At 38.8% G+C, this 26,867-nt stretch overlaps 1 protein-coding gene across 2 annotated transcripts in view; it reads left to right on the top strand.

Annotated features, from left to right (window-relative positions):
* Positions 1 to 24,938, top strand: part of KIF16B (kinesin family member 16B) — a 138,900-nt gene extending 113,962 nt beyond the window's left edge. For both annotated transcript variants that reach the window (XM_064709461.1, XM_064709460.1), the window contains 2 exons: positions 8,630 to 8,713; positions 23,611 to 24,938. In XM_064709461.1, coding sequence (XP_064565531.1) covers positions 8,630 to 8,713; positions 23,611 to 23,769 — 243 coding nt within the window. In that variant the 3' untranslated portion in view covers positions 23,770 to 24,938. The remainder of the gene's footprint in view (positions 1 to 8,629; positions 8,714 to 23,610) is intronic.
* The last annotated feature ends 1,929 nt before the right edge of the window (positions 24,939 to 26,867 follow it).

The raw sequence follows: 26,867 nt of genomic DNA, 5'->3' as shown, positions 1-26,867 counted from the left end.
GTGCTCTCACTGAATCTAAATATTCATCTTGGTAAATATGCCTGATGTTTATTCCATTGTGATGATTACCTCTGCTGCCCAACAAAGAGAGGTGAACCTCTGCTGTACATTAAACATACCCTTCAAAACAACATTCTTAAAATAACAAGCATTCCTTGAAAATCTGCTTTTCTTCCTTCTCAAAAGTAACAGTTCACATTAATAAGGCATTTCTTTTAGAAATACATTCTTTTAATCAGCAATTCTTTCTATCAGTGGCTCTTTTACAGAGAGTTAGATGCTGAAAAAAGGTGTGAGCGTAGTTGAATTGTAAGTTACAAAAAGTGAAATAACTCATACTGTGTCTGTAAAGTTTGTGTGTGGAAAATTCTTCCTTTTGCCCCCCCAACTGGTACCTGACTCCCAGGAGGAGGGTGGAAGTCCTAAATATTCAGTTTAGAAAATTAATGCAGTCTTAGAGAGTGGAAAGTTTCTTTTTCCAGCAAGGGTCAGATTTTGAAATCCATCCATGGCTTCTGCTCGGCCTTGCATTTGAAATGGTTATCTGAGGTTTATCTGGGTGACCTCTTCCAGCCTCTTCAATCTTTCAGGTATCTCGGGAAGAATTTCAAATGCAGCTCTGCACTACCCTTGCCATTGAGGGAAATATGACTTTTTCTGTTCCTGTTTTTAAAGGATGGTGCTGAAGCAAAGGCAAGACCAAAGGATGCAAGCTGTTTGCTGAGTGTCAGTATTTGGAGGATATTTTTTCTGGCCTGTGTGTTTTCAGACAGCCCTTGGGGGGCTTGGGGGATAGATGTGTTCTGTGACCTGTCCCAGTGAGAATCCCAGCACACTGAACGCTTTCCCCCTTTTTTAAAGTTGGGATTGGACTAGATGGGTTAATTTTTCTTCATCTATAGCTAAAATAAGTCTGGTCCTTAACTGATTCATAGCTCTTTTCTGTGCTGTTGTGATCTATCAGGTCTGTAATTTATGAGATAAGGTGATAGAAATTAGTAGCAACATTTAGCACAAGTGATGACAGCTACAATGCTTTAATATCAAAACATTTCACTTGCTTTGGTCCTCAGTGCCTGCCACAGGGTTGGTGTTTTGTCTTCTCTGATTTTGCCACATAACAAACCTGGAATTTTAGAACTGATGCAAGGTTATAAGTAGTTGAGTTTCATGTTTGTCTTCCTTTCACCTTTCTTTTTAAACTGATCTTATTGGATCTGCTCAGGGCGGATCTGGTTATTCCCTCTACTTTTGAATGCTTATATGGTGGTTAATGTGATTTTGTCACCTCCTACTTCTTGCTCTTTACTCCATAAATATAATTTAAGCTATGAAAATACACCTGTGGCACTTTGCCATCCCAGTCACTTCAAATAAGTGACACTCCCTGAAGGAAAAGTAAATTTCTAGGTTTTCTGTGTGCTGACTGAGTAGTTAAATATTTGAACACTCTCGATATTTAATCAATTAGATTTTTTAAAGGCACACAAAAAAGCTGGCAATCCTTTTGTTTGTTTATTAGTAGTAGGCTCAGGTAGGGTGATTATATGTTGTGTCACTAGCAGACTGAAAGGAATTTTTGGGAAGACTCTGAAATGTAAATTTGGTGAGCAGCCTACCAAGAGGGAACAAAGACGGGGATTATAGGAAAGAATTTGCAGGCAAAGGCAGATTAAAGGGACTTTGTTTTACTCATTAGTTTCTGTTCCTTCAGGAGATGGGCTATAAATCACCTGAAAAGCTCAAGAGTCCACTTGCAGGCTCTGTGCACTTGAAACTGTGTTGAGTTTTGCCCTTGCTTCTCCCTCAAATACCAAACTAATAGCTGAGGAAAACTCAAATGACCAGGAAATAAGTACAGGAAAAGCAACCTTCCTCCTACACAAAGGGTCTCTGCAGAGGGCTCTCAGTACCAGCCAAGAGTCAATCCTCCACTGTCTTTGAGGGGAGCAAACTCTGTTCCCAAGGTCTTGGAAGTGTTTCTGAGAGCTGAGGAGCTGCTTCAGGCCCATCCCTGCTGTGTCCCAGCTCTCTCTTGTTTTCTCTCCTTGCTGCTACAGGCACCAGAGCCTGGATCTCACTCAAACACACACAGGGGAATAAACATCTCCCTCCTTCCTTGAGTAAGTCTCCTCTGAAAAATCTTAAATAAGTTGGTTGGCAAATATTTCCCTTCTGACAAATACCCCTGGATATTCCCTCTCCCTGATTAATTGTTAATGGAAAATTATGTCCAGTGGAGTAAGGAGAATTAGGTGGGTCATGCAGGAATGGAGGGAAGCGTAGTGTTGGAACAGAGACAAGCTGGGGGAAGAACATGCTGGGAGAGATGGAAAAATAAAAGAGAAAATATTAGAAATGGAAGAGGAAAGGTAGGTGACAAGGTGGATGTTCAGAAAATAATTCCCTGGATATTCCCTCTCCCTGATTAATTGTTAATGGAAAATAATATCTTTAATCCTTTCTCTCCTGTGAGGGCATGACTTACCTGCAGAATACATGAAGGGTTTACCCAGTGGAGGACTGTGTTACTATTTTGTTTAAAGGAATAAGTTTAGCGGTTTCTTCACTCAACTTGAAAGTTTGAGCTATATCAGCTGAAAATATGACTTAGGTGTTTTTATATGTTATTTTATTGGTTTCATTTTTAGTGGATAGTATAGCAAATAATTTCTCTTTGATCTCCATTTGAATGTTTTCAGAATTTATAAAGCAGCCTTTAATCTGTCCAGTAAGTGTTAACTTTTTACCTTTGCCTACTGCTTTCTTATGAAATTGTGTAGAAAAGGTAATTTATTTCAGACAAAATATAAAAAATAGAGAAATTTGGCTTGTGGTGGTTTGGTTTTGTGTTTTGTTTTTTTTTTTTCACCTTGACAAATCCTTAAATACTTGGTGCAAGTTCCTAGTTAAAAATACAGCTTCTGTGTAATTTCTTTAGACTCTGGGAGTCTTAGTGCATATTGAGATATTGAGGCTTAAGTGACTTTGTTTAAGCTTCAAAAACTAAAAGTAGGAGTTTTTTCTTTCATTGCTTCCTGCAAAATCGAGTCAGGTGCAGCCACAGTGGCTGCAAAACTGTGCCATGTTCTTCTCTTTGATTTTTCTCATCTGTGACAGAGATTTCTGGTACAAAGGATCAAAAGTCAGCCCTACTCTTTGAAAAATGAGAAAATTCAGAGTTGTAAAAGTAACATGAGAACTAAAGATGACTGAGTTTTTAAATAGTTAGCATTTCCTTAATTTTCTTTTTTCCCCCCTTTCCCCCCATTTAAATGTATCAAAACATTGAAGTAAAAAGAGAATTTGAGATGAAAGGTTAAAGATGATTCAGACCCATCAATGTTTGCCCTTTTTTTCTTCTTAAAAAAGTATTTTACCTTATTGTAGGCACTAAAACATAGAATGTACCAGCCAAAAATAATGAGATGTTTCAATCCTGTAGATTTTTGCTTGATGTCAGAAAATGGAATTTTTTTAATGTTTAGGGGGCATAACACTTGGAACAATTTCATGTTTCAGAAGTGACAAGCCTACATGACATTATTGTGTGGTATTTTGCTTTGGTCCACTATGAGTTGAAATATCATCTGCAAAGTATTGTACAAGAGTTTTCATTACCATGTTCTGTTCTGCTGCACCATAAAACCTCTGAACTGAATTAAATCCAGCAGGTCCCCAAGCAGATGAACTGTCAGTGAAGAGCCTCCAACAGATTATAGTAGAAATTAAAGGACACCCTTCAAATGATGATGACTATTTTTTCATAAAGGTTCTGAAATGAGAATGCACCTCATCCCTGGCAGAGCATTTCATGGTATTGGAGCCTTCATTTTCACTGTCTTGGTTTCCAAAAGGCCAATCTCCATATTCACATCTCTCCCTGGGGCTCAGGAGTTGAACACTATGAACTCTGGTTTCCCTTTAAAAGGGTTTGCTTCCAAATAGGTGTTGTTAGGTAGGTGCTGTTCCCAGAATCTTAAGGTCAGAGTTGATTGTAAGATAGAATAGGTGACAAACAAAGGGTCACTTGCTGTTCTGCCACCTGCTTTTACCAGCATTAAATGCCTGCCAAAAACCAGTCTCCTGACTGGAATGTGAGAGAAGAAGAGGAATCCATTCAGCTTTTTAAGGTTTGCTACAATAACATGTACTGGATACAAAGCACCTTCTGCTTGAGGACTGAACCTCATACTTTGATTGTACTAACTCACAAATACTCCATTGTGGCAGGTGAGTATTGTTTCTTACAGATAATGTTGCTGAGACAGACAAATAACATGTCTCTAAGTAATGCTAGGCCTAGAAATAAAACATGGTCTTTATTTATTGTGAAGAAATTAGGGAGTAAATTGCAAATTACTGTTTGCCTCTCTCTGCAACTGCTACTGCCTAGCAACAGTTGCCAGGTAGGATAAACATCATTAACTGTAAAAAGTTTAATGTGTAAAAGACATTAGGAGTGCTGATATGCAGTCAGTCTTGAGGTCTCTGTATATTATTTTAAAATATATGATCTGGCTTTGCCTTTTGGGTCTAAGCATAGTCCCAGCCTTGCGCATGGTACAAGTATGCATGTGTGTGCACTCCTGTGGATATAATGAAATGTGGGTTGCAGGGATGCAGTGATTAATTTTAGTTGGGAGATGCTTCTGCTGTCAGAATAAAAATTAGAAATCTTGCACGCTATATACAGAAGCTTCTCAGGAAATCATTCAAGCCCTCTCTTCCTATCAGGCTGGGGAATATGCCTCTTAATTTCCCCTGACAGAAAATACATCACCTCATCAGCAGCCCTAGAAAATGACAAAACATCCCTGCCAGAAAAGACTGTCTGCCAAATGCTTCCATTGCCACTGCAGGAAGTGGGGCAGGCAGGGAGGGAGGAGTGTGTCAGAAGTTCCATGGAAGGAGAATGATTTCCCTCACTGCCTGTCCAGTTCCACTGTTGCTCCTTGCAATGTCACAAAATGTTCATCTTGTCAGCAAGGTGAGACCCTTGAAGAATTCATCTGGGCCAGAGGGTACTCAAACATTTAATTCTGAAAGAATAATTGATACTCCTGAATCTGGATAGTGTGAAATTCCCTTAGAGTGTTTGAGCCCAGGCAAACATCTTGATGCAAAATCCATACCTGCAAGATCTCTTACATACTTCAGTGGCAGAACAAATGCTGCTCAGTCACATACGGTACTGTGTATATTAACCTGTAACAGTGATTTTTTCCACTGAAGTTACTGTACAGTTTCATAAAGGTGCTGTAGCACCAGTAATAGCAAAATCTGAAATATTTATTGAAATATTTGCTACTGCACTTTGGCTTAAAAGAATAAGGTATTGTAAATAAACCTCAAAATTCTGTTGAACCTTGCTTTCCTGAATCTCACACAATTATGTTCAGAGTCTGTATTTCAAATAGTACATTAGGACAGAAGATTTTTATAGAGAGTTATTGCAACATTTATCATTACTTCAGTGTATTTGTGTTGCTGAGCTGCTTCTAGTTCATCTCTTTAGGAACCAAAATTATGATGGGATAAGGATGTTTTATTGTCACTCTGTATATCTGTGGGGCTCTTGCACCAATATATTTTTCCCTGCATTAAAGTAATAAGTCAGAGTGTCAAAGATCAGTTGGGGCGTGTATATATATATGTCGATATAAATTTATATATATGTACATATATATTTAAATATATACATATAATATGCACACTATCTCTGGTAAATATACTAATAGTGTATTTTTATATAAATATAGCACAATGGACTGGCTTCCTATTACGCTGAATTTTCAGTGATATAGAAAACTGCGCAATTTACCTTGCTGCAAGGATGTGTCAGTTTCTTAATGTTGCAAAGATAATTTTCAAGCTGCAGAGTAGGTGGGAACTAGTGCTGTCATGTTTGCATTAAATGTTTGGATAGCCTGAAACTCAAACCTGCAGTTTTGAATGTCTCTTTCTCATTTTGGTGGGCATTAGACTGTGGGCATGTAGAGGAGTAGAACCCATTGAAATAAGTGAGTTTTTGAAGTGATGATGAAATTTGTAGCTGGAGCATTTTCTGTCATGTAGATGGGTGGGCATTTGTTGTGTGATGGAAATGGTCTTTGTACTTTATTTGTGAGATAGCCATCAGCTAATCATTTGGCTAAAAGAGGAGCCAGGGGACCACTGGGAAAGCGTGGGACACAGAAATGCTCTAGCAGGCCTGAGGTTTGTGTCACTGGCCCCATAGAGATGCCATCTGCAGTAAGTGATTAGTCCTTTATCACACACCTCTGCAGGTTAAAAAATCCTTCCAAGTGACATACGTGTATAAATAGGTATATTCTATACACACAGGCATATTACAAACATATTCACTTTATATATGTATGTAAAGAATAGTTTGTCACATTGGCATTCTGGTGGCTTTTATTTTGTACAAAGTATGCAGATCCCCATTTCTTGACCAGCAATAAACTCATGATTTTCATATAGGTACATGTTATGACTTTGAACATAGAGCAAAGTTTACTGGCCGAGACCTTTGTCTTGCACGTTAAATTCTTGACTCTAGTAATAGACTTTGGTTTGGTTTCAGACATATGTGCATAGTATTAATTTGAGAGTTAAGAAATGTTAAAGCAATGTGAGTAGCTATTTCTGTTTGAAATTGTTCGACAAAACACATTGGTTTTATAAAATACAACTGGTTTTCTCCTAAGATACACCCAGAAAGCTTAGGAGAACAGCTTGCTCATCCCAAAGTTATGTAGAATTAGTCCCCAATTTCCTGTTCAGATGGAACTTAATTTAGATAAGGAAATCTTGCCTGACTTAAGACCTTGCTTTGACTCCACAGAGTTTGTCTGAGGATGCTGTAGTGGTAGGTTCATTGTGCAAATTGGTTTTTAATAGACACTATTTTAAAATTCTATAATGAAAGTATTTATTAGCAAATAAATATAAAAACAATCTCCCTATGGCCAGGAGGGGATTGTGGTGGTAGTTGTTTTACCTTGTTTGTTCCTGGTAGTGTCATGATGCAGTACTATTTAATAAAATGCAATTTCTGCAGACGTGGGATATTGAAGTCCTTGAAAATATTAGCACTTAAAATAATTTATAGGTGAAGAAGAGAATAATGCAGTGAAAATAAGTCCCCAGGACATTATAATACAAAACTGGTTGTGTACTGTTTGTCCTGCCAACGTGAAGAAGCAGGCACACTGAGAAGAATATGCTTGGAGAAATTTGAGGAATATAATTGGGACATACTGGCAAGATTGATGGAGAGCAGACATCTCTTCAATGTCCTCTGGTGCCCCACATCACTTTTATCATTTTAAGATGTCTAGACATTTCTTTAAAATTGTCGAAGTTGGAGTTGAACCAGAGAGTGGGAATAAATCATTTGTATTGCAGAATTCCTCTGTATTTTAAAGCTGCAAACATTCAATGTTAATAATGGAGCTCCTCATTTAAATCAGTGTATGTCTGCTCCCTGTAACCAGCTGTAAATTCTCCACAGTCCTGTATGTGCTGACAGACTAGAAAATGATGCATCTTTTTTACTGGTTCAATATCATCAAACAGCCTGGGGAATTAATGCAGGTGGCAGTTTTACAGAGGGATTTACCTGCAAAACAACTCCAGCAATTCCAGTGGGAGGTTGCATTATTCTCTCTCATGATGTGAGTGCTGGAAAAAAAATGGGTTTGATTTACCTTCAGGTGCAAACACAGTTTATGGGGAGAGGACCTGCTTTCTCCTGCATTGTTCCCAGTGGCTTAGCAGACCAAGTTCAGTGGTACTTGTTACCTGCTCTTGAGCCTTTTGTGTGTTTTCCAGACATAGCTGGCTTTAATTAGTTCAAGCATTTTATTTATTGGTATACAAAAAGGGGAGGCAGTTCCCTCCCTCCTTTCTCTCTCTCTCTTTCTCTCTCTTTCTCTCTCTTTCTCTTTCTTTCTCTCTCTTTCTCTCTCTTTCTCTCTCTTTCTCTCTCTCTTCTCTCTTTTTCTCTCCTCTCCCTCCTCCTTTCTCTCTTCTCTTTCTCTCTTCCTTTCTCTCTCTCTCCTCTTTCTCTTTCTCTCTCTCCTCTTCTCCCTTCCCCATAGTGTGACAACTTTGAGATGAGCGATGATTAAGAGTTTGAGACACAACTTCTCAGTGTTGCTACCCAAATATCCCAGAGCTGACTAGTGATAGTTCTTAGTCCATACTACTTTGTGAATTACCATTTAAACTTCATGTCTCAATTAATACCATGTGGACTCAAGCAAGGAGTTTTAAGATACATTTTCCTGCAGAAATTGTTCTTACTTCCTATATGATACTATCACATCACATTTGGATTGCGAATTTTTAATATTTATGTGGGCAAACAGTGGTGGTCCAATTCCTAAATTTTCTTTCAGTCACTCACTGATGACAAAATGCCTCTTTATCTCAGCAATACTACAGAGCAGATCACAATAACCTCAGTAGAAATGTAGAATGTGATATTTACTAATAGCATATAGTGCGGCTCATGAATATTTGCCAGTTTCTTCTTCTTCTTCCTAGTTGCTTTTTAAACAGAATTTTCTCATTTGAGCTTATCACTTGTGATGCTGATTCATCCTTTAATGTCTTCCAGGTTGCCACTTTAGAATTCCCTCCAAAGAAGCTCTTTGGGAACAAGGATGAGCGAGTGATTGCGGAACGAAGGTGTCACTTAGAGGTAATACCAATTTTTTACAGGCTTCTGCTGTGTGCTTGGGAGGAGTACTCCCTGCTGGAGCAACAGAAGCCATTCCCACATGATCAACATTAAATAGCCTGTTTGTGAGTATCAAGTTACTTGCTGCCTCGTTTAACACAGGAGATGGCAGCAGTACATTGCAAAGTAAGGAAACATCTCTTAAAAAATAAATTACTCCTAATCTAGAAAAAAAAAAGGAACTCTTAGAGATGTTCATAGGAGATAGATTTATTTAAGGGGGAAAGGTGGTGGGTGAGGTAAGTGTTCACTGTAGACAGCTGGTGTCTGTGCAAGACAAGATTAAAAAAACTGCTGCTATTTTAAATGCAGTCTGTTAGTTGGAGATTTACCATTTTATCATAGTATATCCAAATATCTCATGACAGAACTAAAGCAATATTTAGGCATCTTTGAGTTTTATTTTGTAATCCAGCTTTGTGAAAGTATTCTTTTTCTTTCAATGAATTAAAAAAAATTAATTTTATTGTGGACAAGGTTATTGAGTTGGAGGGTTTGAGTTATTTTGGTAGTTCTACAGTGCTGTGTGGATAGCATGATTTTAAACACATTAGGTCTTTTTATTTCTATGTTAATGCATGTTTTACTGCAGCCCAGGGGAAGGAGGTGGGGTTTTGGGGAAGAGGCATTATCAAAGACTAAGCTGTACACCCTGCAACGATATTGCAGAAACATGGGGATTACTTGATCATGCAAGTCATTAAGAATTATATTCTTTGTAGAGCTAAAATAGCATTAGGTAGAGCTTTAGAGAAATTAATATAAAAGTAGATTGCTTACAACTGGGATCTTTCCTTAGGTGGTTTGAATTTTTTCTACAAAAATTTCACCTTTTCTTTGAAAACATCCTCCCCCTGACCTCTGATGTCAGGCTGTCTGACATGAAGCACAAAATGAATATTTTTTTTTTCACATCCTCAATACATACCATAAAGGCATGCCCATATTCCAGTCTAGTACTCAATTTGCATCTTTTTTGCCAGTAAAAAATTAATCTCTTAATCTTTCTGACCTTTCATTGGTTTACTAAGAGATTTTATTGTAATGATTTTAATGGTAAAACTGCTGTGTATAGCAATGCTTTGATCATGGCCATGTAGTACTTACAGCTTTACTCTTGTATTTGTGGGGTTCCCCAGATGGAGGAAGGAATGATGAGTCTGACTCCATGTTCTTGGAAGGCTAATTTATTATTTTAAGATACTATATTATATAAAAGAATACTATACTAAACTATACTAAAGAATACAGAAAGGATATTTAATACTTACAGAAGGCCAAAAGATAATGAAAACTCATGACTCTTACCAGAGCCTTGACACAGCTTGGCCCTGATTGACCAAAGAGTCAAAACAATTCGCACCAGAAACCAGTGAAACAATCTCCAAACACATTCCAAAGCAGCAAAACACAAGAGAAGCAAATGAGAGAATATTGTTTTCCTTTTTCTCTGAGGCTTCTCAGCTTCCCAGGAGGAAAATCCTGGGCAAGGGGATTTTTCCAGAAAATATGACTGTGGCACTTTATAGCCAGGTTTTAATTTAAAATTATAGTGTATCTATTTTAACTAAGTTAGGTTGTTAAAACTTCATTACCTATATGTTTTGCTGTGTGCCCCTTGGCCATTCCACTGAGTAGTCACAGTGGTGAAGAACTGAAAATCCCCTGTGGCTAAGGGCAAGCCAGATAAAGAGGATGAGGAGCCAAGCAAATATTACTATCCTTGCCATGAGGAATTGAATGCAACAGGATGATCAAAACCTCCTGATGTCTAGATCTCTAATCACAGTGTTTTCTTTTCACTGTATATTTTGCAGTGGTTTGCTCTGGCTTTGCCCTTAGCTGGAGAGCTCACACAGCTGCAGCCTCTTTGGTGAAGAGTGAGAGAAACCACCTAAGCAGGGATGGTTTCCAAAGTCATGTAATGCTTTAAAGGCTCAAGGAATGTCTTGAGTTGGGCTGTGAAAGTGGCAGTCATGCCACAATAGTGGCAGATGGCCCAGGCACCAGCTCTGTTTCAAATACTGGCTGTTCATGCCTTGTGGCCTTCACCCTGAGTGTGCATCAGGGTGTAACTGGGGAGTGGTAAATTAAACTGGAGGGATTGTCTCTGTGAGGGACTTGGATCCTTGGATTTTAGGAATTTGGGCAGGTGGAAGGTGAGAGTGTTAGAGCTTGGTATCAAGTAGAATCATGGCTTGTATTCAGTTGACTTTCACACCTGATCCTGTTTCTTGATTTGCTGAAATCCCTTTGCAATCTGTTTCCAGCTTCACAGCTGATGTGTTGGTACAGCTGTAGGAGGGTATAAAAGCTTGTTTGGTTGTTCCACTTGCTTAGCCAAGAGCTAATGGCTAATTCAGCATTTTTTGAAAAAGCAAAATACAGCTAGCAGACCAATTTTATTGAGCTAATTTTATTGACTGAAAATAAATGACAGACTGAAGTACCAGTCCAGTAAGTGTTCTGAGCAAATATTTTTTGATGTAAGATTATTAGTAGAGCAGTCATCCTAGTGGTGGTGATAAAGAAATTGCTCTGCTCTTCTTTACACATTTTTTACATTAGGTATTCATGAATCTTAAATAGGCTGGAACTCCATATCATTTTTTCTGAACTTCTTTCATTGAAATAGCTTTGGGTAGTTCAGTGCTTCCCACAGGTCATCTCTTAGCAACTGCAGTTCCTTGTGCCTGATTAGATTTCTCCCTTTGCAAGACAGTTTAGGAAGAATTTAGTTTTTCCTACATATCATCTCTAGGATTCTTGCCACAATAGAAGTACTGAGAATAGCAGTGGGTTTTTGGTACCTTTCTAGACAACTAGAATCTGGGGGACTGGCTGTTGTGGAGTTTGTCTTGTTTGAAGATTGAGATGTAGTGCTACATCATTTCAGCCTGGGTTTAGAAGTGTGCCTATTTAATCATAATGGAGGTGAAATCACTTGGAGTAAAAGAATCCAGAGAGTCCCAGATTATAAGGATTGTGATTTTTAAATCACAGTAAATTCAAGGTTGGTGTATAACATTAAGTTTTTTTATTTCTCCTAACTGGTACAAATGCTAACTAACTGAAAGCTTCACATTGCCTTGTTTGTAGAAAAGCACATTACATGAAGTATTTTTGTGTGAGATGAACCTGAGAACTCAACTTTGATCTCCAGCATGATATGTAGTTGCACTGTAAACACTTCTGCTTTGGTGTTTGTTGGTATAATATCAAGTCTTTTGAACTATATTTGACAGTATCATAGAGCTTGGGAAAATAATGTGCAAGGTTTTACCTATACATCTTAAGAGAAAACATCTACATTGTATTTTAAATTATCTACCCAAAATACCCTATTGCAATCTATTAATTTAGCTTTTCATCAGGGACCTGTTGCAGGGCAAAACTCTAAATTTATTGTTTTGCAGTTTAAAGACTGTAATTTCACTTCAGAGCCAAACTTGCTTGTTTAAATCTGCCTTAAGTGACATTGTCAAGAATTCTTCTGAGTAAAGTGAATGAACAGAAGTTATTGTGTATCTATCCTTTCTTGCAAATAGAAATCAGTAGGTAAGAGTATAGGATCCTTTTTTAAAGTGAATTCAGATGACGCATATTCATTTTTTTGGGTATTTTTTAAGGAAAAACTTTGTAAAGGAAATACTTGCCACAAGAGTCAGTGAATGAATCTATTCCTGTTTTAACTGCAAAGTATCTTTAATTCTTTGGTGAGTTGCTAGGTCTGTGGATGATATGAAAAAGAAATTTTCCTGAAATTCCAGCTTCTATGGATACTGTGTTTCTGTATTATACCATTCCCCTGACTATTCTTTTTTCTTCTTCTCTTAGACTGATGCTTTGCTGTAGTAATGAAGATTATTTTTAGGCCTGTTTTCCCATTGTGCAGCCAGAGAAGCTGGGCAGGAGTCTGAGCTGACATAGCAGATTGAGCTGTGTTTCTTGACTCTTTGGTCAGAAGCCTTGCATTCATGGGCTTTCCTTCTTGCCCTTGCTGTTACCAGTGTGTTTAGCAAAAAACAACTTTTATGCCAAAAAAATCCAAACAGGTTGTTGCTTAAAGGAAAACAAAACTGTCCCAAGCCTCAGACTGTCTCCTTGTCTCTGTTCCCTGTTCTCAGGGCTGCATTTCCCCAGGTTGGTTTGCAGACAGCAAAGGGAGAAACAAGCAGACTCTCTGGTGGGTTTTTAGGGATCAGCAGTTGGTTGGAGTGTGGTGCTGGTAACACCAAGGTTGTGGCTTCCATCCCCAGACTGGCCATTCCATGAAGAGCTGGACTTGATCCTTGTGGGTCACTTCCAGTTCAGAAATATCCTCTGATCTGTGGTCTAGAAATAAAGCTCAGCAGTCAGTAGGAGTCATGTGTTGTCTTTTGCTGCACTCACAGAGCTCAGGGAGTAAAAGTCATTCTGTTAACCGTATGGTAATGTGAGCCTCTGAGTTCTGTAGAAGCATATACATCTTCCTGGCATTGCCTCTGCTCTGCTTTTTTCTTGGCACTTTGAACCTCTTTAAAAGATAGACATGCTCAATTTATTTAAAATTAATAATATAATTGTCCTCCTCACTTCCTGATGTCAGCCAGTGAGGATTTCAATGATAGGTGTTAATGCAGGAGGCAGAAATAAATCTTGAATGAGCTGCATAATTCAATTTTGCTGTTGAATCTGGAAAACTGTCTGGGGAAAGTATTGTAGACACTGAACTGGCTGAAATATTGCTGTTACCTTCAGCCAAAATTAACCTTCCAAAATTAGATTAACTTAGAAGTCAAATCCTTTGTTTAGTTTTTAGTTTGTATTTTCACTTGAGTTCCTTTGGAGGTGATGATTTCTAGTTTTTTGTTTTTTAGTAAGGCTGTAAATTTAGCTTTGTCATGTTTCCACTTTAAAAGTAACATTATGCTGAGATGGCTCCAGGAATCTGATTCTTAAGGAAAAGGTGAAATTATGGAAATAGCACCTTTTTCTTGAACTTGGATTGATTCTTGTTATTTAAGTGTCTTATTAGTTGTTGAATTAATACCTTGGTGGAAGACAGCAATAGAAACATCTGAGAAGGAAAAAACCTCAAAATATTTGTCAACAAATTTGAGCAAACAGAGTGTTTGAATCTGCCTCAGACATTGAGGTTTTCCTTGAAGTCATGCGAACAGAAACATTTTACTGTGATTTTAGATTGTTCATCACCTGAATATTCAGTATGAGCATCATTAGTGTTCCCCACAAGTCTTTGTTTCACTGCCCCATTCCTAAATGTATTTAACTGAGAGAACCTGTGCTGGTTACAGGTGAATTGATGTCTGTATTGCAAAAGCCCTATCAAGTGGGGTTTGAATTACCATTTCTGTTTGATTTTTTTTCCCTGAATGACACTAGTCACTAAGCTACTCTATAGATATTTGTTCAAATTGATTACTAAAAGAAAATCATTAGACACAGGCATCAGCTTGCAACATCCCTAATGCCAAAGTTTTCTAAAAGGAGCTTTATGCAGCTGCTCACCAGCCTGGCTCCTGCAGAATGGATGTTTGCCTGTGACAGTGTGGTGGTGATTGCTGTTCTTAGCAGAGTGTAGGTGAGATGGACTTCAGAACACATTCAGAATACAACTTGATACTTACTGGAAAATAAAAGGAAACTCTTCTCTTTTTTCCCAGATATGGATACACACCAGTAGCACTGCTGGTGCAAAAGCAAACCACTGCAAATGTTGGTGTTTGATATCCTAGAGAGGATTGTTTCATACCCATAGTCTGAGCTACAGAATGCAATATCTTGGAGTGATGGCTTTAATTTCCCACTAGAGGAGTAGGGATGCAGTGGGATCAGGGAAGGAAAGAGCACAGATGCATCCACAAAGACAAGAGAAGAGCGTGTGTGGCTGGGCCTCATTGTGAATATCAGTTACATAAAATCCATGCCATAGATCATTTTCTAATTTAGGTATAGTCAGTCTGTACCAGGTGCCTTTCAGATCCTCTAGAAACCACTGCAAAATTTAAGAACAAAAATAACTGCTTTTCAGCAGCAGCACTGAAATCTTGCTGGCAGACAGACTTTGCAGTTAGCATCTGAGGGCAAGTTCATGTGTCAGGTTCCCATCTGTCACCACAGCATTAGGGCAGCCCAAGGCACGTGGCTTTTCTGGTCTTGAAGCATCAACCCTCAAAGAGGAGTTGCAGTAGTTCTCAGCAGCAAAGCATTTAACCTTTTTTTTTTTTTAGGTGGCTCTGCTTCTTGTGTGAGACCCTACTGGGTTCCAAAATGCATAAATAAAATTAATTGTACTTATTGGTTATAGTCACTAGATACAAAGGAGCAGAGCTTTGCATAGGTCAGCTGTTGATCCCATACCAATAAAATGTTACTTTGATTAAATACTGTAGACCTTCAGCTAGCCCACAACAATGCAAGGCATTATTCTTGTAATCAAAACACGTGATAAAGATGGTCATTTAGAAGGAACAACAGCCTGAGGTTATTTTCTGGATCAGTTAATTCTAAGCTCTGGTTTGACAGGCTACTGAATGCAAAAGGAAGGGGAAGTGTGGACTCATTTGCTCGAAATCTGGGCCTAATTCAAAATCAGTCTGAAGCCCTGCTCTGCAGAGCTTACTAGAGGTAACTTGGCACAATATACATCTTCCCTCTTTAGAAGAATTTTGGTGTTTTTTCTTTAGGTGTATAGCTTCAGGTCCCTACCTCAAAAATTATATTTTGTGATCAAATATTTATCTCCATTGCAACCAAATAATGAAATAGGATTTGCAATTTAAAGGCCTTTTTATTGTTCCCTTTCCTTTTTAGATATTTCAGAGTACCAGAAAATAAGGAGGTATGTTTATTATGATTAAGTGAGTTTGTAAAGTGGGGCAGCATATAGTTAGAGCTCCAGTTTAGCTCCATATCCTAGTGTAGTATGGAAATTTAGGATGGACTAAATTTCCCAACATACTCGTACAAACCAAGTTTTGAAGTTGTGTACCTTCATCACAATCTCCATTAATGGCTCTTCACATTCAGATGTGGGCAGATGAATAAAAGGAGTGGTCAGCCAAGGACAATGGGTTGAATCTGGTACTTACCCCCTTTCCAAAGCAAGAGTATCAGTCATCCTCCAGCATGGGATTTCACCAGAGGAAGCAGAGGGAGATGCATGTCAGGTTGTTTGGTAGGTGTTTGCCCATTCCAGCAGATGACACACTGCTGGCCCAGGGATGCATGCTAAATTCAGTCCTGTTGTTCTTTCTAAATAAATTTTGACAGAACTTGTTCTGACTTGTGCTCTTCCTTCACTAGACAGGTCTGTTTTGATCCTTTTCAGAATGGTCATTCACTTTCCAAAGAAGTCTCACACTGATAGACCACCTGTAAATCATAGCCCTTGCTGCCTTTTTATTTGCTTCCCTGCCAGCCTGCAATTCAGTTTTCATTAGAGCTGCCTAAAGCCAATAAATGTAAGCTTTTACCATGCAGACATTGTAAGAAATACAAGTCCTGTGGATTTTAAACAAATTACAGGCAGAATAAGATTGTAATTTGGGATGTAGACTGACTTAAGAAGTTGATTCAATTGATGTGGCATAATAGTAATTCAGCATAATGTGCTCATGCCATTAGACTTGCACAGAAAAATGTTCCAAACAGCTATAATGAATAGTTTGGGTTTTGAAAGCCTGAGAGAGCAGTTTCACCTGGAATCATAACTGGCATCTCTCAGAATGCTTGCACATTAAGAAAATTCAAAAAGGTATATGAATTTGAGTAAATTTCAGTACCACCTTGGGTAAAATTAAATTTTAGTGTCACTCAAGCACTTCTGGAGATGTAGAGGTAAAATCTGCTTCACCTGTACAACTCTGGAGGAAACTAACTCTGATTCAAGGCACCTGCATCATGCTGTGCATGAAAAACATAGAGAGACTTTCCCAAGAGGCTAAAATTCTAAGTCCCAGTATTTTTAATGCAATTTAGCTGCTTAGTTCCAAAGTAATTTAGGTACCTCTAAACATGCCCAAAGGATTGTTGTATGGAGGGTGCCTATGGAATTCACCCCAATGCATCTCAAAACTCCTAACTTTCTGAGCTGAGGAAAAAAATGAAAAGAGAACCCTACAAGGGAAGCAAAGCCATTGCCTAAACAAGGACCAGATAACCCACAAAGCAAATACCCCTTGGCAAAAAAAGCTGGAAGCTGCCTGAGAGTGCCAGTTTTAAAAACACCTGTGATAACCACCCATACACACACACAAGGTTCTCATTTTGGTGTTCTTATGATACAGTAGCAATATTGGGGGGCACAGATAGATATGGAATAAAATAACATTATGGATTACCCCAGGACATTCCACCTCTTATCCCATATTGTCTGATTAATGCCCAAATAATACATTTCAACTGTAAACATACCTATGGATATATCTATACATATCTACATATAACTATATACAAATACAATTTTAGTGGTCACTGACCATCGCCCCAGATATGGACAGAGTTCATTTGGTCCATGACTGATATGACTGGACAAGTCCGTGGTAATTAAAATATGCAGTGGCAGTGACATTCAGCAGCCAGTAGTGCATTCCAGCCTTGCAGGCTGTTCTCACCCACAGTCAGATTCCCCTGAGGTGCACAACAGCCCTCTGCTTAACCCACCAAGTGTAACCAGGTCCTTGAGCAAAAACAATCCCATGGATAGGCTTGCTCAAGGCAGACTGAATCCAAACAATCTTTCCTAACATAATTTCATATGCACAGCAGGGACTTTGCTGTACAGGGGTTTGGATTGGGCAGGGCCAGCTCAGTTAGTGGAATCTCTGGTGTTAACTAAGTGCTGATGCAATTCCCCCAGTTAAGGCCCCTTCTAAATCCCTTTAGATACAAACTGAACTAGTTTACGAAAAATATTTCCCAAAGAGCTGTTTCTTGGCCTTGGTTCCTAAAAAGAACCAAGAGAGGATAGAGGCTTTGGAAAGTGTTTTTACTTCCTGCCTGTTAGGGCAGGGAAGAGTACTGGGAAAACCAGCTGTGAATGCAATAATAGGCTACAAAGCTACAAATAAATATGTAAAAGTACAGAGAATATATAAAAGAAAAAAAGGCAAAAAACTAGCCAGTATCAAGGTGACTATTGCAGTGGTGATTTGCCATTTTCAGACATGTGGTTCTGTCTTCATTCTCCTAAAAAGTGCATACACAAATTGTCTACAACTTGAGCAAGGTCTCTGACACCAGGGACAGTCACATTCTGGAGGCAGTTGTCAAATTTGGCTCCTCAAGGAACCCTTGAAGAGCTTTGACAGTGTCTAATTTCGCAGGGTTTTTTGTAAGGAGAGCCCAGCCATCTGGGTCTTTCAGCAGAAGATGATGGGCCAGGTGATCCCATCATAATTACCAACATTTTCTCTCCAAGTTTTTGCACAGAAATAAGATCCTTCAGGCACCAGGTAGTCTCCCAGGCAGTAAGTCTTTTCCCCATTGCTCTGAAATTACAGAATGACCTAAGGATATGTGCAGGAGATAAATGTGTTCAGATCCACAGGTGACATTAGGTACTTCCTGAGGGGCCTGAAATATCACTTGTGATATTGAATATCATCACATGCTGTTCTGCTCACCTACTTTACTCAAATCTGTTTTATAATATCTTGCAATATATGTCAAGGTGTTGGGGAAAAGAATTGAAGCTTCATGTTTTCTTTATTAGAAAAAGTCCACCAAAGACCAAAATGTTTCTGAGTAAGTTGTATCTGGTGAGTGGAGAATTGATCTGAATCTGGAATTGGTGGAGGTGAAGGTATTAGTTGTAATCTGGTACATAATTTTGGATTGCTGTCCTCCAAATCCATAATTTTGGGTTGCTGTATTTTGGATTGCTGTCCTCCAAAGCAATGGTACCTCATATTCTATAGTCTTGCTATCTGCGAATTCTTTCCCTGCTTGCTCAAATTTAATAAATCCAGAAATGAACTTGAAACTACGTGGAGGTTCCCTTTGCATGCCTTGTCTTTTAAACAGATCCTTGTTTTTGTGATCACAGATTGGAAGCAAATCACGTGCCTGTCTGCTTGCTTTGGGGTAGAGTCTTTCTTGGGAAGAGCTGACTGTGCAAATACCTAATTACAACATAATTTTGGTGGTTTTTTAGGCTGAGGGAATGTGCTTCAGTCTGGCTTTGGGGGTTTTTTGGTAATCAGACTTGTATCCTGTAGAAAGAACTGTGATACCTGTGTATGCTTTGCTCTATGGATAATTCAAATCAAGATCTGATTTAAAACCTGCAACACTTATCACTAGTCAACAGAATAATTATGTGATTGGTGCAGGGAGGAACCAGCATCTAAATTAAAGGGAGACAGGAGCCTGTGTTAGAAATTAGATGGGCAAGTCCTGCCTCTGTCACCAGTGATCTTTTGTGACCTTGTGGTAAAGCTTTTGACTCTCCAATTGACATGCAGGTCTTGAAAGGGTGGTATTGTCTCACAGAAAAGGAGCTGTTGTCTAAAAAATCCCCAAAACTTTGTAAGATTTATCTTCTTAAACTTTCTAGTGCTTTCAGCTCTGGCATATATCAGCAGGTGGTAATTCTAATGCCGGTTTTAAAAGTATCTTCTAAAGTATTTTAAGCACTGACTTTTTTTTTTTTTTTTTGAAATTGCTAGAAATAGCAGTATGAAAGCAAAAGCTTGAAGTGTTTTTACTTTCTGAAAGTACCAGAGTTGATGAGTTTTTAAGCACACCAAATTTTAATGAAAAAATCCAATTCTTGCTAAGCTCTGCTATTGGTCTCTGAGGCTATCACTGTTAGCAGTGGATTAGGAGAACAATGTCACTGAACTGAATTCCTCTTTAATATGCCACAATTGAAAGGATGATAAGAAGACTTTCACGTTTCAGAAAGCTTTTTGATTGTAGTACCTTTAATAACTTTAAATTAAGTTATGGCTTTACATTAAAATGTATAAAATTGTGAAGTCCCCACATCACAAAGTAGTGCAGAAATGATTAGAATGACTTTGTTGTGCTGATGAATTGAGCACAAGATGAGCACTGGCCTATTGCTAAAAAGGTGAACCCTATTAAAATGATTTTTAATAAGCTTTTTAAATGCTTTCCATTTTGCTATTCACGTAATTAAAAGGGAGGGGAAATTACTCAGACTAGGTAAAGAGAGAAAAGCCTTTGGGCCTTATACCACTTTTTCCAGCTTAGTTTCATTTGCAGAGTTAAAATGTGCAGGTACAGCTGTCATAAATTTTAAGTTAGAGGGCTTGAAGGTTGTATTGCCTTCAGAGAGAGCAAGCACCACTGCTTTTCCTATTTTGGATGAGTTTTTAACCTGTCTTTCTGTGGTATGTTCAAAGAACAAAGGAGGAATTGAGAATCTGACTCCATGTTCTTAGGAGGCTCATATATCATATCATATATCATATCATATCAATCATTGCTGTACTAAAATTATACTAAAGAATAGAGAAAGGATGCAGACAGACGGTTACAAAGAATCATCATGAAAACTCATGACTGCTTCCAGAGTCCCAACACAGCTGGATGTGATTGGTCATTAAGTTAAAACAATTCACATGAAACCAATCAAACAACCACCTGTTGGATAAACAATCTCCAACCTCATTCCAAAGCAGCAAAACACAGGAGAAGGAATCAGATAATTATTGTTTTCATTTTTCTCTGAGGTTTCTCAGCTTCCCAGGAGAAGAAATCCTGGTGAAGGGATTTTTCAGAAAATATGACAGTGGCAGCTTTCTATCCTTGTTTTGTACATGCAGAGTATTTCTGTTCTCTGAGCTGGTGTTCCTCAGAGTGTGTTTTTATCCAGAACAGCCAACATGATCAATGCATGAGTTGCCCATTTTACATCTCTGTTATAGTGCCAGAGTCTTGTGCCCTCACACCAAGCTGTTTACAAATGTATCATTAGGATATTTTCCAGCATAGCAGGTCAAATGCTATTAGTGAAATGAAACTCCAAAGTGCATTCGGAAGAACAGTGATTATCAGACTAAATAATCCAGAACAAATGGCCAGAGTCTAACAAACAAAAACGAGCAATAAAACCAAGCATGTTGGAATATTTTGGCAGTTAACTAGTTTTTTCTTTCCTAAATAATCATACAAACCTAGTAGCTATTAAACAGTGATTTGCATGCCAGGGACAATTTTACTATCAGTCGGAAATCACATTATTAATATGTATAAAATTTGGACCTGTGAAGGTATCCTCAGCTTGCCAGTCTCCGCTAAGAATTTTTTTTTCAAGGACACATCAAAAGAATTCTGTAAATAGACAAAAATTGTATCTGCTGCTGGAAATGGATTTTAATACAAAAGATACGGAAACAGCTCTCCTCCTGTCCACTGAGTGCTGGCAGAAGAGATCCTTTAATCCAGCCTTGCTCCTACTCCAGCTGCTTGCAGTGGCCTCCTGAGCTTCAATGAAGTCCATGCTGAATTTCTTCTAGATCTCTAAGGGACTTTTCATCATTTCTGGCACATCATTCACTTGGTGTTGATGTGCTCCTGCCCCTCTCCCAGCTTGCTGTGGCTCTCATCCTCTCCTTACCACATCTGACTTTGGGAAGCATTTTTCCATACATTGCAAGGATCACTGTTCTTTTTCTCCTGTCACTTTTCCCACTTTGCTGTCCATTGCAGCCAACAGGACAGAGCAGCCTTCCCCTGTAGTGCCCTGCCACAACTCTGATCACTGTTTGTGATGTGAGCACTTGTGCCATCAGTCACTGTTCCCTCACTCCAGGAGAACACTCCCAGCCAGCATCTTTGGGCAGAGCAGCCTGTGTGTCAATGAAGCAACAGCTTCTTTGTGTCAAGGGCACAGCAGCTCTGGGCTGTATTAACATACCAGGGTAAATGCAGATCTGGGTTTTATAAGATGGCTAATTTGTTCCGAGGTGGTTGTTGAAGAGCACATAATGTCAAGCCATATGGCAGGAAACCTTCATACAAAATTAATTCCATCATTAGCTGTTCATGTCTGCTTGTTGCCATTTTCCCAAGGATCTTTTTTGTGTTCAAGGAATCTGTGATATTCACTCAACTCTGGAGCACAGATGTGGAAAAGAAATGTACCTGCTGTTCCTTGTGTGTCACATAAGTGTGTGCTTAGAGCAGAGGGATTTTTTACTTTGCCATTAGAGCTATCATGCCAAAACAATGAGTAATGGCTTTAAAGAAAAGGCATGACAGTCAATTATCTGGCCATACATACCAAGGTGAAGGCAGTAGGTCTTTTGATGTGTCCAGTGAGATATTTTGGTGCCTTTGAGCCTTTGGTAGTCATAAACTAGAATTATTGCAGTAGCTTTTCAGCACAGTGCTAAAACACTAACAGAATGCTATGTTTTACATTTCATTTTCTACCATATTCATCCTGCAGGAATTATTGTTTTGGGACTTTTTGTAAAGAACCCTCCTTTGAGAACTAATTATGAAAAATGTTTCTCTCTTTCTCACTTTAAATTACCTCTTAGTCTGTTGCAGTTCATCTTGAAGGCATTTTTGTAATCAATTTTTTTCATGAACATTAATACAACCTGTGGCAGGTCTGAATGAGATGGAAAGTTTCACCATTTCTGCCAAGAGAATAGTTTTTGTTTCAGCTGCTTTTTTTTTTGTTTGCTATTTTTTGTTTGTTCTTCTTCTTTCTTTAATATTGAAACAGGTGGTTTCTTAAAAAGATAGCAGATTGTTATAGTTTGAGGGAATTATTCTTGAGAAATGAGTGAATAATTAGGACAGTTTCCTGAACAAAACACTTTCCTGACCCAAAACTGCTGCATTCAAATAACTAAATGTTGTGTTTTTCAGAGGAGAATGTGCTTCTCTGGCTTGCAGATATATTTCCCATGGAATCCAAGACCAGTGAATGATGTGAAAGTTCTCTCTTTCTGTGGTCAGTCTGTGGTACAGAAAAGGAGTTTATCCCTGTGCTCCAGATGAGATTTCCCTTGCAGGTGTTTGGGTGACACTGGATGCATTTGTAATATCTGTCTGATCAAACCTTTTACCCAGTGTTTTGTTCAAAAGTTCAAAAATTATAATAAAAGTTATTAAGTCACACATACCTGGAGAGTTGCATCCAAATGAACCCACATATAATGGAAGCTTTTTCAGGTTTGTGAAAACTAACTGTGTTAGTGTACATCCCCCAGTTTCTCTGTGTACAAATGTGACTGCAATTTGCACAGTGGTTGGTGAATATTAACTTATGGGAAGGAAAGGAAGTGTGTCCCATGTGCTTCTCACTAGTAAGACCAAAAAAGAAAAAACAGAAAGGAAATTTTGAGGGCAACTCAATGAAAAGATACTGGTAGGTTCTGACATAATATGGAAGTTATACAAATCTTTCTGCAGATAGCCATCATCAAAACAAACCCCAGTCAACGCAAGGATTGTGGAAGCTTTATAAGGGAAAGATTTTTAAAGTCCTTTTATGTATTATGTGGTGAATATCCTGCAGCATGGATCTGAGGTTTGCACCTGCTGTGTTTGCTAATGCTAGACAATAATATTAGCATGTCATGATTCCATGACTGCAGAATAAACTCGGAAGCATCATGCAACCACAGGATGAAAGAGTTGCTAAGCTGGGCATAAGAAGGAAGTGGAAAATACTTCTTTTCTGCTTTTCCAGAGCTTAATACAGACATTTCAGTAGATTGTTTTATAACTGTTGATGGTTATTGAAAGGATTGTTCACATCCCATGGAAATATTTTTTGAGTTTTTTGCTGTTCATTTAATTTTGCAAAGTGGTTGTAATAAATTTGATCAAGTAAACCTTATGACATTTTATATTTCATTCCACAGAAATACCTCAGGAGCTTTTTCTCTGCAATGCTGAAATCTCCATCATCTCCACTGAACATTGACAAAGTGGGGCTGACGTTGTCCAAATACACCATCTGTGAATTCTCACCCTTCTTCAGGAAAGGCGTTTTTGACTACAGCAGCCATGGGACCAGCTGAGTTCTGGGCCAGGATCCTTGTGCTGGAGGAGTGTGGCTGGAGTGGTGCCTTCACTTTTGTGCAAGAGGAATGAGGGAAAGACAAAACCTTGTGTCTCCTCCATGCCTGGAAACATCCACACAGCCCAAGGGGAGACAGCCAGGCCCCCACACTGACCTGTGTCCTGTAGCAGCTCCCAAGGCAGTGCCTGCATTCTCCTGGCATGGGCTGTACAGACATTTTTGTGTAAGTTGCTCTGTTAATAGTGTACAAAGACTCTGACTCTGGTAATGAGTTTGGATCCCTTCTTGGCAGCAGTGCTTCCTTCCCATTTTCTCAGATAATTTGTTCAAGAGCATCTCGTGTTTACCATGGCAGTGTGTCGTGCTGACAAAAGGTTTCCCAGTGGCCTTTTGGTTTCTGTCCAAGCTGTTCCTTAAAGAACAGCTCCTCTTTTGTTTCTTTATAGCATAGCGTCATGTTTAAGGTTATGATCATGCTCCACTGTTGTTTCATTTTCTTTCCCTTCCAGATACACTGAGTATTGACTGTATAATTGTATAGTTTTTCTCAGAAGAATTAAAGGGCCTGGGTAACTTGAATGCTTACAAAAATATATGCAACAGGAAGAATATAATTTGAACCCTCTCAGAGTCCTCCACACTTAGTTGTTTGGAGGCTGAACAAATCATTCACCATTAATAAAGAAGCAAAGGAAGCAATAGTTACCAAGTAACATGGTCAGCATCTTTTCAGATTTCGTAATCATTCAGACTGGAAATGGAAACTCTGCACTGTACAGAGCTCATAGCTATGCATAAAGCTGATGCAAAGTGCTATATATTGTTTTTTAAATAGCTTCTTCACAATAATTGTAAAACCTGAGGTTTATTTGCATCAGTTAAAATTTACAGGATTTAAATAATAGTACTTTAAAATGACTCAGGATTTATTCAGACTTGCACATATATATACAGGTAGAACTAATTTTATATTGCTGCAGATTCAAAACTATGTATACACTGTGACTGGAATTATGTGTATATGTTAATGTATAATTGGTTGTATAAAAATCAGAATTGAATTACTTCCAGTTATTAAAATGCATAATGAAAGCTAAGTTTTGTGTGCCATTTGTTCAGAGTGTGAAGCATTTTTTTTCTGAATTGACATCAGTGACCACTGGTAGGTTGTGATAATGAAACTATTTCATGTCATTGAAAATTGTGATTAAAACCTAAAGTAGCAACACTGGTGGCATTTTTATTTCATGACCTAAATTGTAGGAACAGCAGTGTTTCACATTTGATACATCCATGGTCCTGAGGGAACTGGCCAAGGAAGTGTTCAAGGAACTATTCATCATATTTAAGAAGTGATGGCACTCTGGGGAAGCTCCCTCTGACTGGAGAAGGGGAAACATAACCCTCATTTTTAAAAAGGGAAAAGAGGAAGACCCAAGGAACCACAGGCCAGTCAGTCTTCCCTCAGTGCCTGGCAAGATTATGGAGCAGGTCCTTTTGGAAACTGTGCCAAGGCTCATGGTAGATAGTGTGGCATTTGGTGACTACCAGTATGCCTTCACTAAAGAAAAATCATGCCCGATGCATTTGCTGGCCTGCAGGAATAGTGGGAGTTGCCTTAACTGGTTTTGTTAGATATTGGGAAGAAATTCTTGGCTATAGGGGTGGTGAGGCACAAGTTGCACAAGAGAAGCTGTGGGCAGCCCCTTCACTGGAGGAGTTCAAGGCCAGGCTGGATGGGGCTGGCTGTGAGAAAGCTGATGAGAAACACCAGGAAGGTGCCACTGCCTGTGTCAGGGCTATTGGAACTAGAGGATTTCTAAGGTCCTTTCCAAACCAGGCCCTTCTGTGATTCTCTGCTGATGTATAAAGATAACTGGGTTCCATTCCTAAGCATAGCCTGCCACAATAAGCATCTTTAATTAAAATTTTAAAAGAAAAAAAGATGAATTATTTAAATTTTAAGATAATTTTTATTATTTTAATTCATTTCAGGGAAAACAAAAGGGTAAAATTTCTAGGCCCTGTTATTAGCAGGGTAGGATTTATTGCCTTGGAATGTGTCTGACTTTATCTGACTCTAACTGACTTATGTATCTTAATATATCTGATTGGGAAGCTAAGCATTCTGATCAAACCTGCTGATTCCTAAACTGCTTTTTTTTCACCGTGTCCTGGACATTCCTGGACTCCTTCATGCACTGGAGCACTACCTGCCTGTGCTTGGTCACTGACGGGACCCAATCTCGTGGTCCCTGCTCTGCCCAGTGCCTTTATTGCCCCTCTCCAGGGCCCTCTGTGCACATTCCGTCCTCCTGGCCACAAGGCTGTGTCTTCCCTTCCTGCTTCCCTCTGCCATTTGGCTTTGCTTGTGCTTCCCAGATCAGAAGGTGGAAGTTGGTCCTTGCTGGGATCCTGTGGTGAGCTGAGTCACTGGAGTTTGGTGTTGCAGCACTCAATGGAAGACTGGTAAGTGCATGAGGTTGTCTTGTTCTGATGCCCACATGGGTGCTTCAGAGGCAGAAATGAGGGATGATCAATAAATGACTCTGAATCTCACTTCAAAGCCAGTGACTGTTCTGTTTCTCCTTCTCCCTAGGCCTGTTCCCCTTCCTACCTCATTGCAATGAGATATGATAAAGAATTAATGCCTCAGAGTCTTCAGAAAAATGATTTTGTGTAGCTGTAGAGCATTATTTCCTGGGTGCCACTTCTATGAAAGGACCTTGCAGGCCAAAAACTGCTTTATCTGCTGCACTGATAAACCCATTTTCTGCAGTTTTCTTTCCTGTAAACCTACCAGTGTGCCAAGCAGAACTCCGTTGCACCACATGGTGAATGCTGGTTGTGAAAAGGCAAAAACAGACAGGACTCCTACAAGTATTTTGTGTCACTTGGGATTTGGAGAACCTATTTAAGAAAAACTCAATGTCATAAAGAGTAAAGTCAAGTGAAAAATTTGAATATTAATTTTTTTTCACTTGAATTTAAAGGAAGACTTGTACTGGCTTCCTACTAACAGTACAAATTGACTCAGGATCAGATGCTCCAGTAGTGTAACCATCCTATAAGATGGTTAATTTATGTTGTCTGGTT

This window comes from Zonotrichia leucophrys, chromosome 3 (assembly GCF_028769735.1).
Source record: "Zonotrichia leucophrys gambelii isolate GWCS_2022_RI chromosome 3, RI_Zleu_2.0, whole genome shotgun sequence".
In the NCBI taxonomy this organism is placed as follows: Eukaryota; Metazoa; Chordata; class Aves; order Passeriformes; family Passerellidae; genus Zonotrichia; species Zonotrichia leucophrys.
Note: the sequence above shows the minus strand (reverse complement) of the source record. Positions and strands in the feature narration are given on the sequence as shown.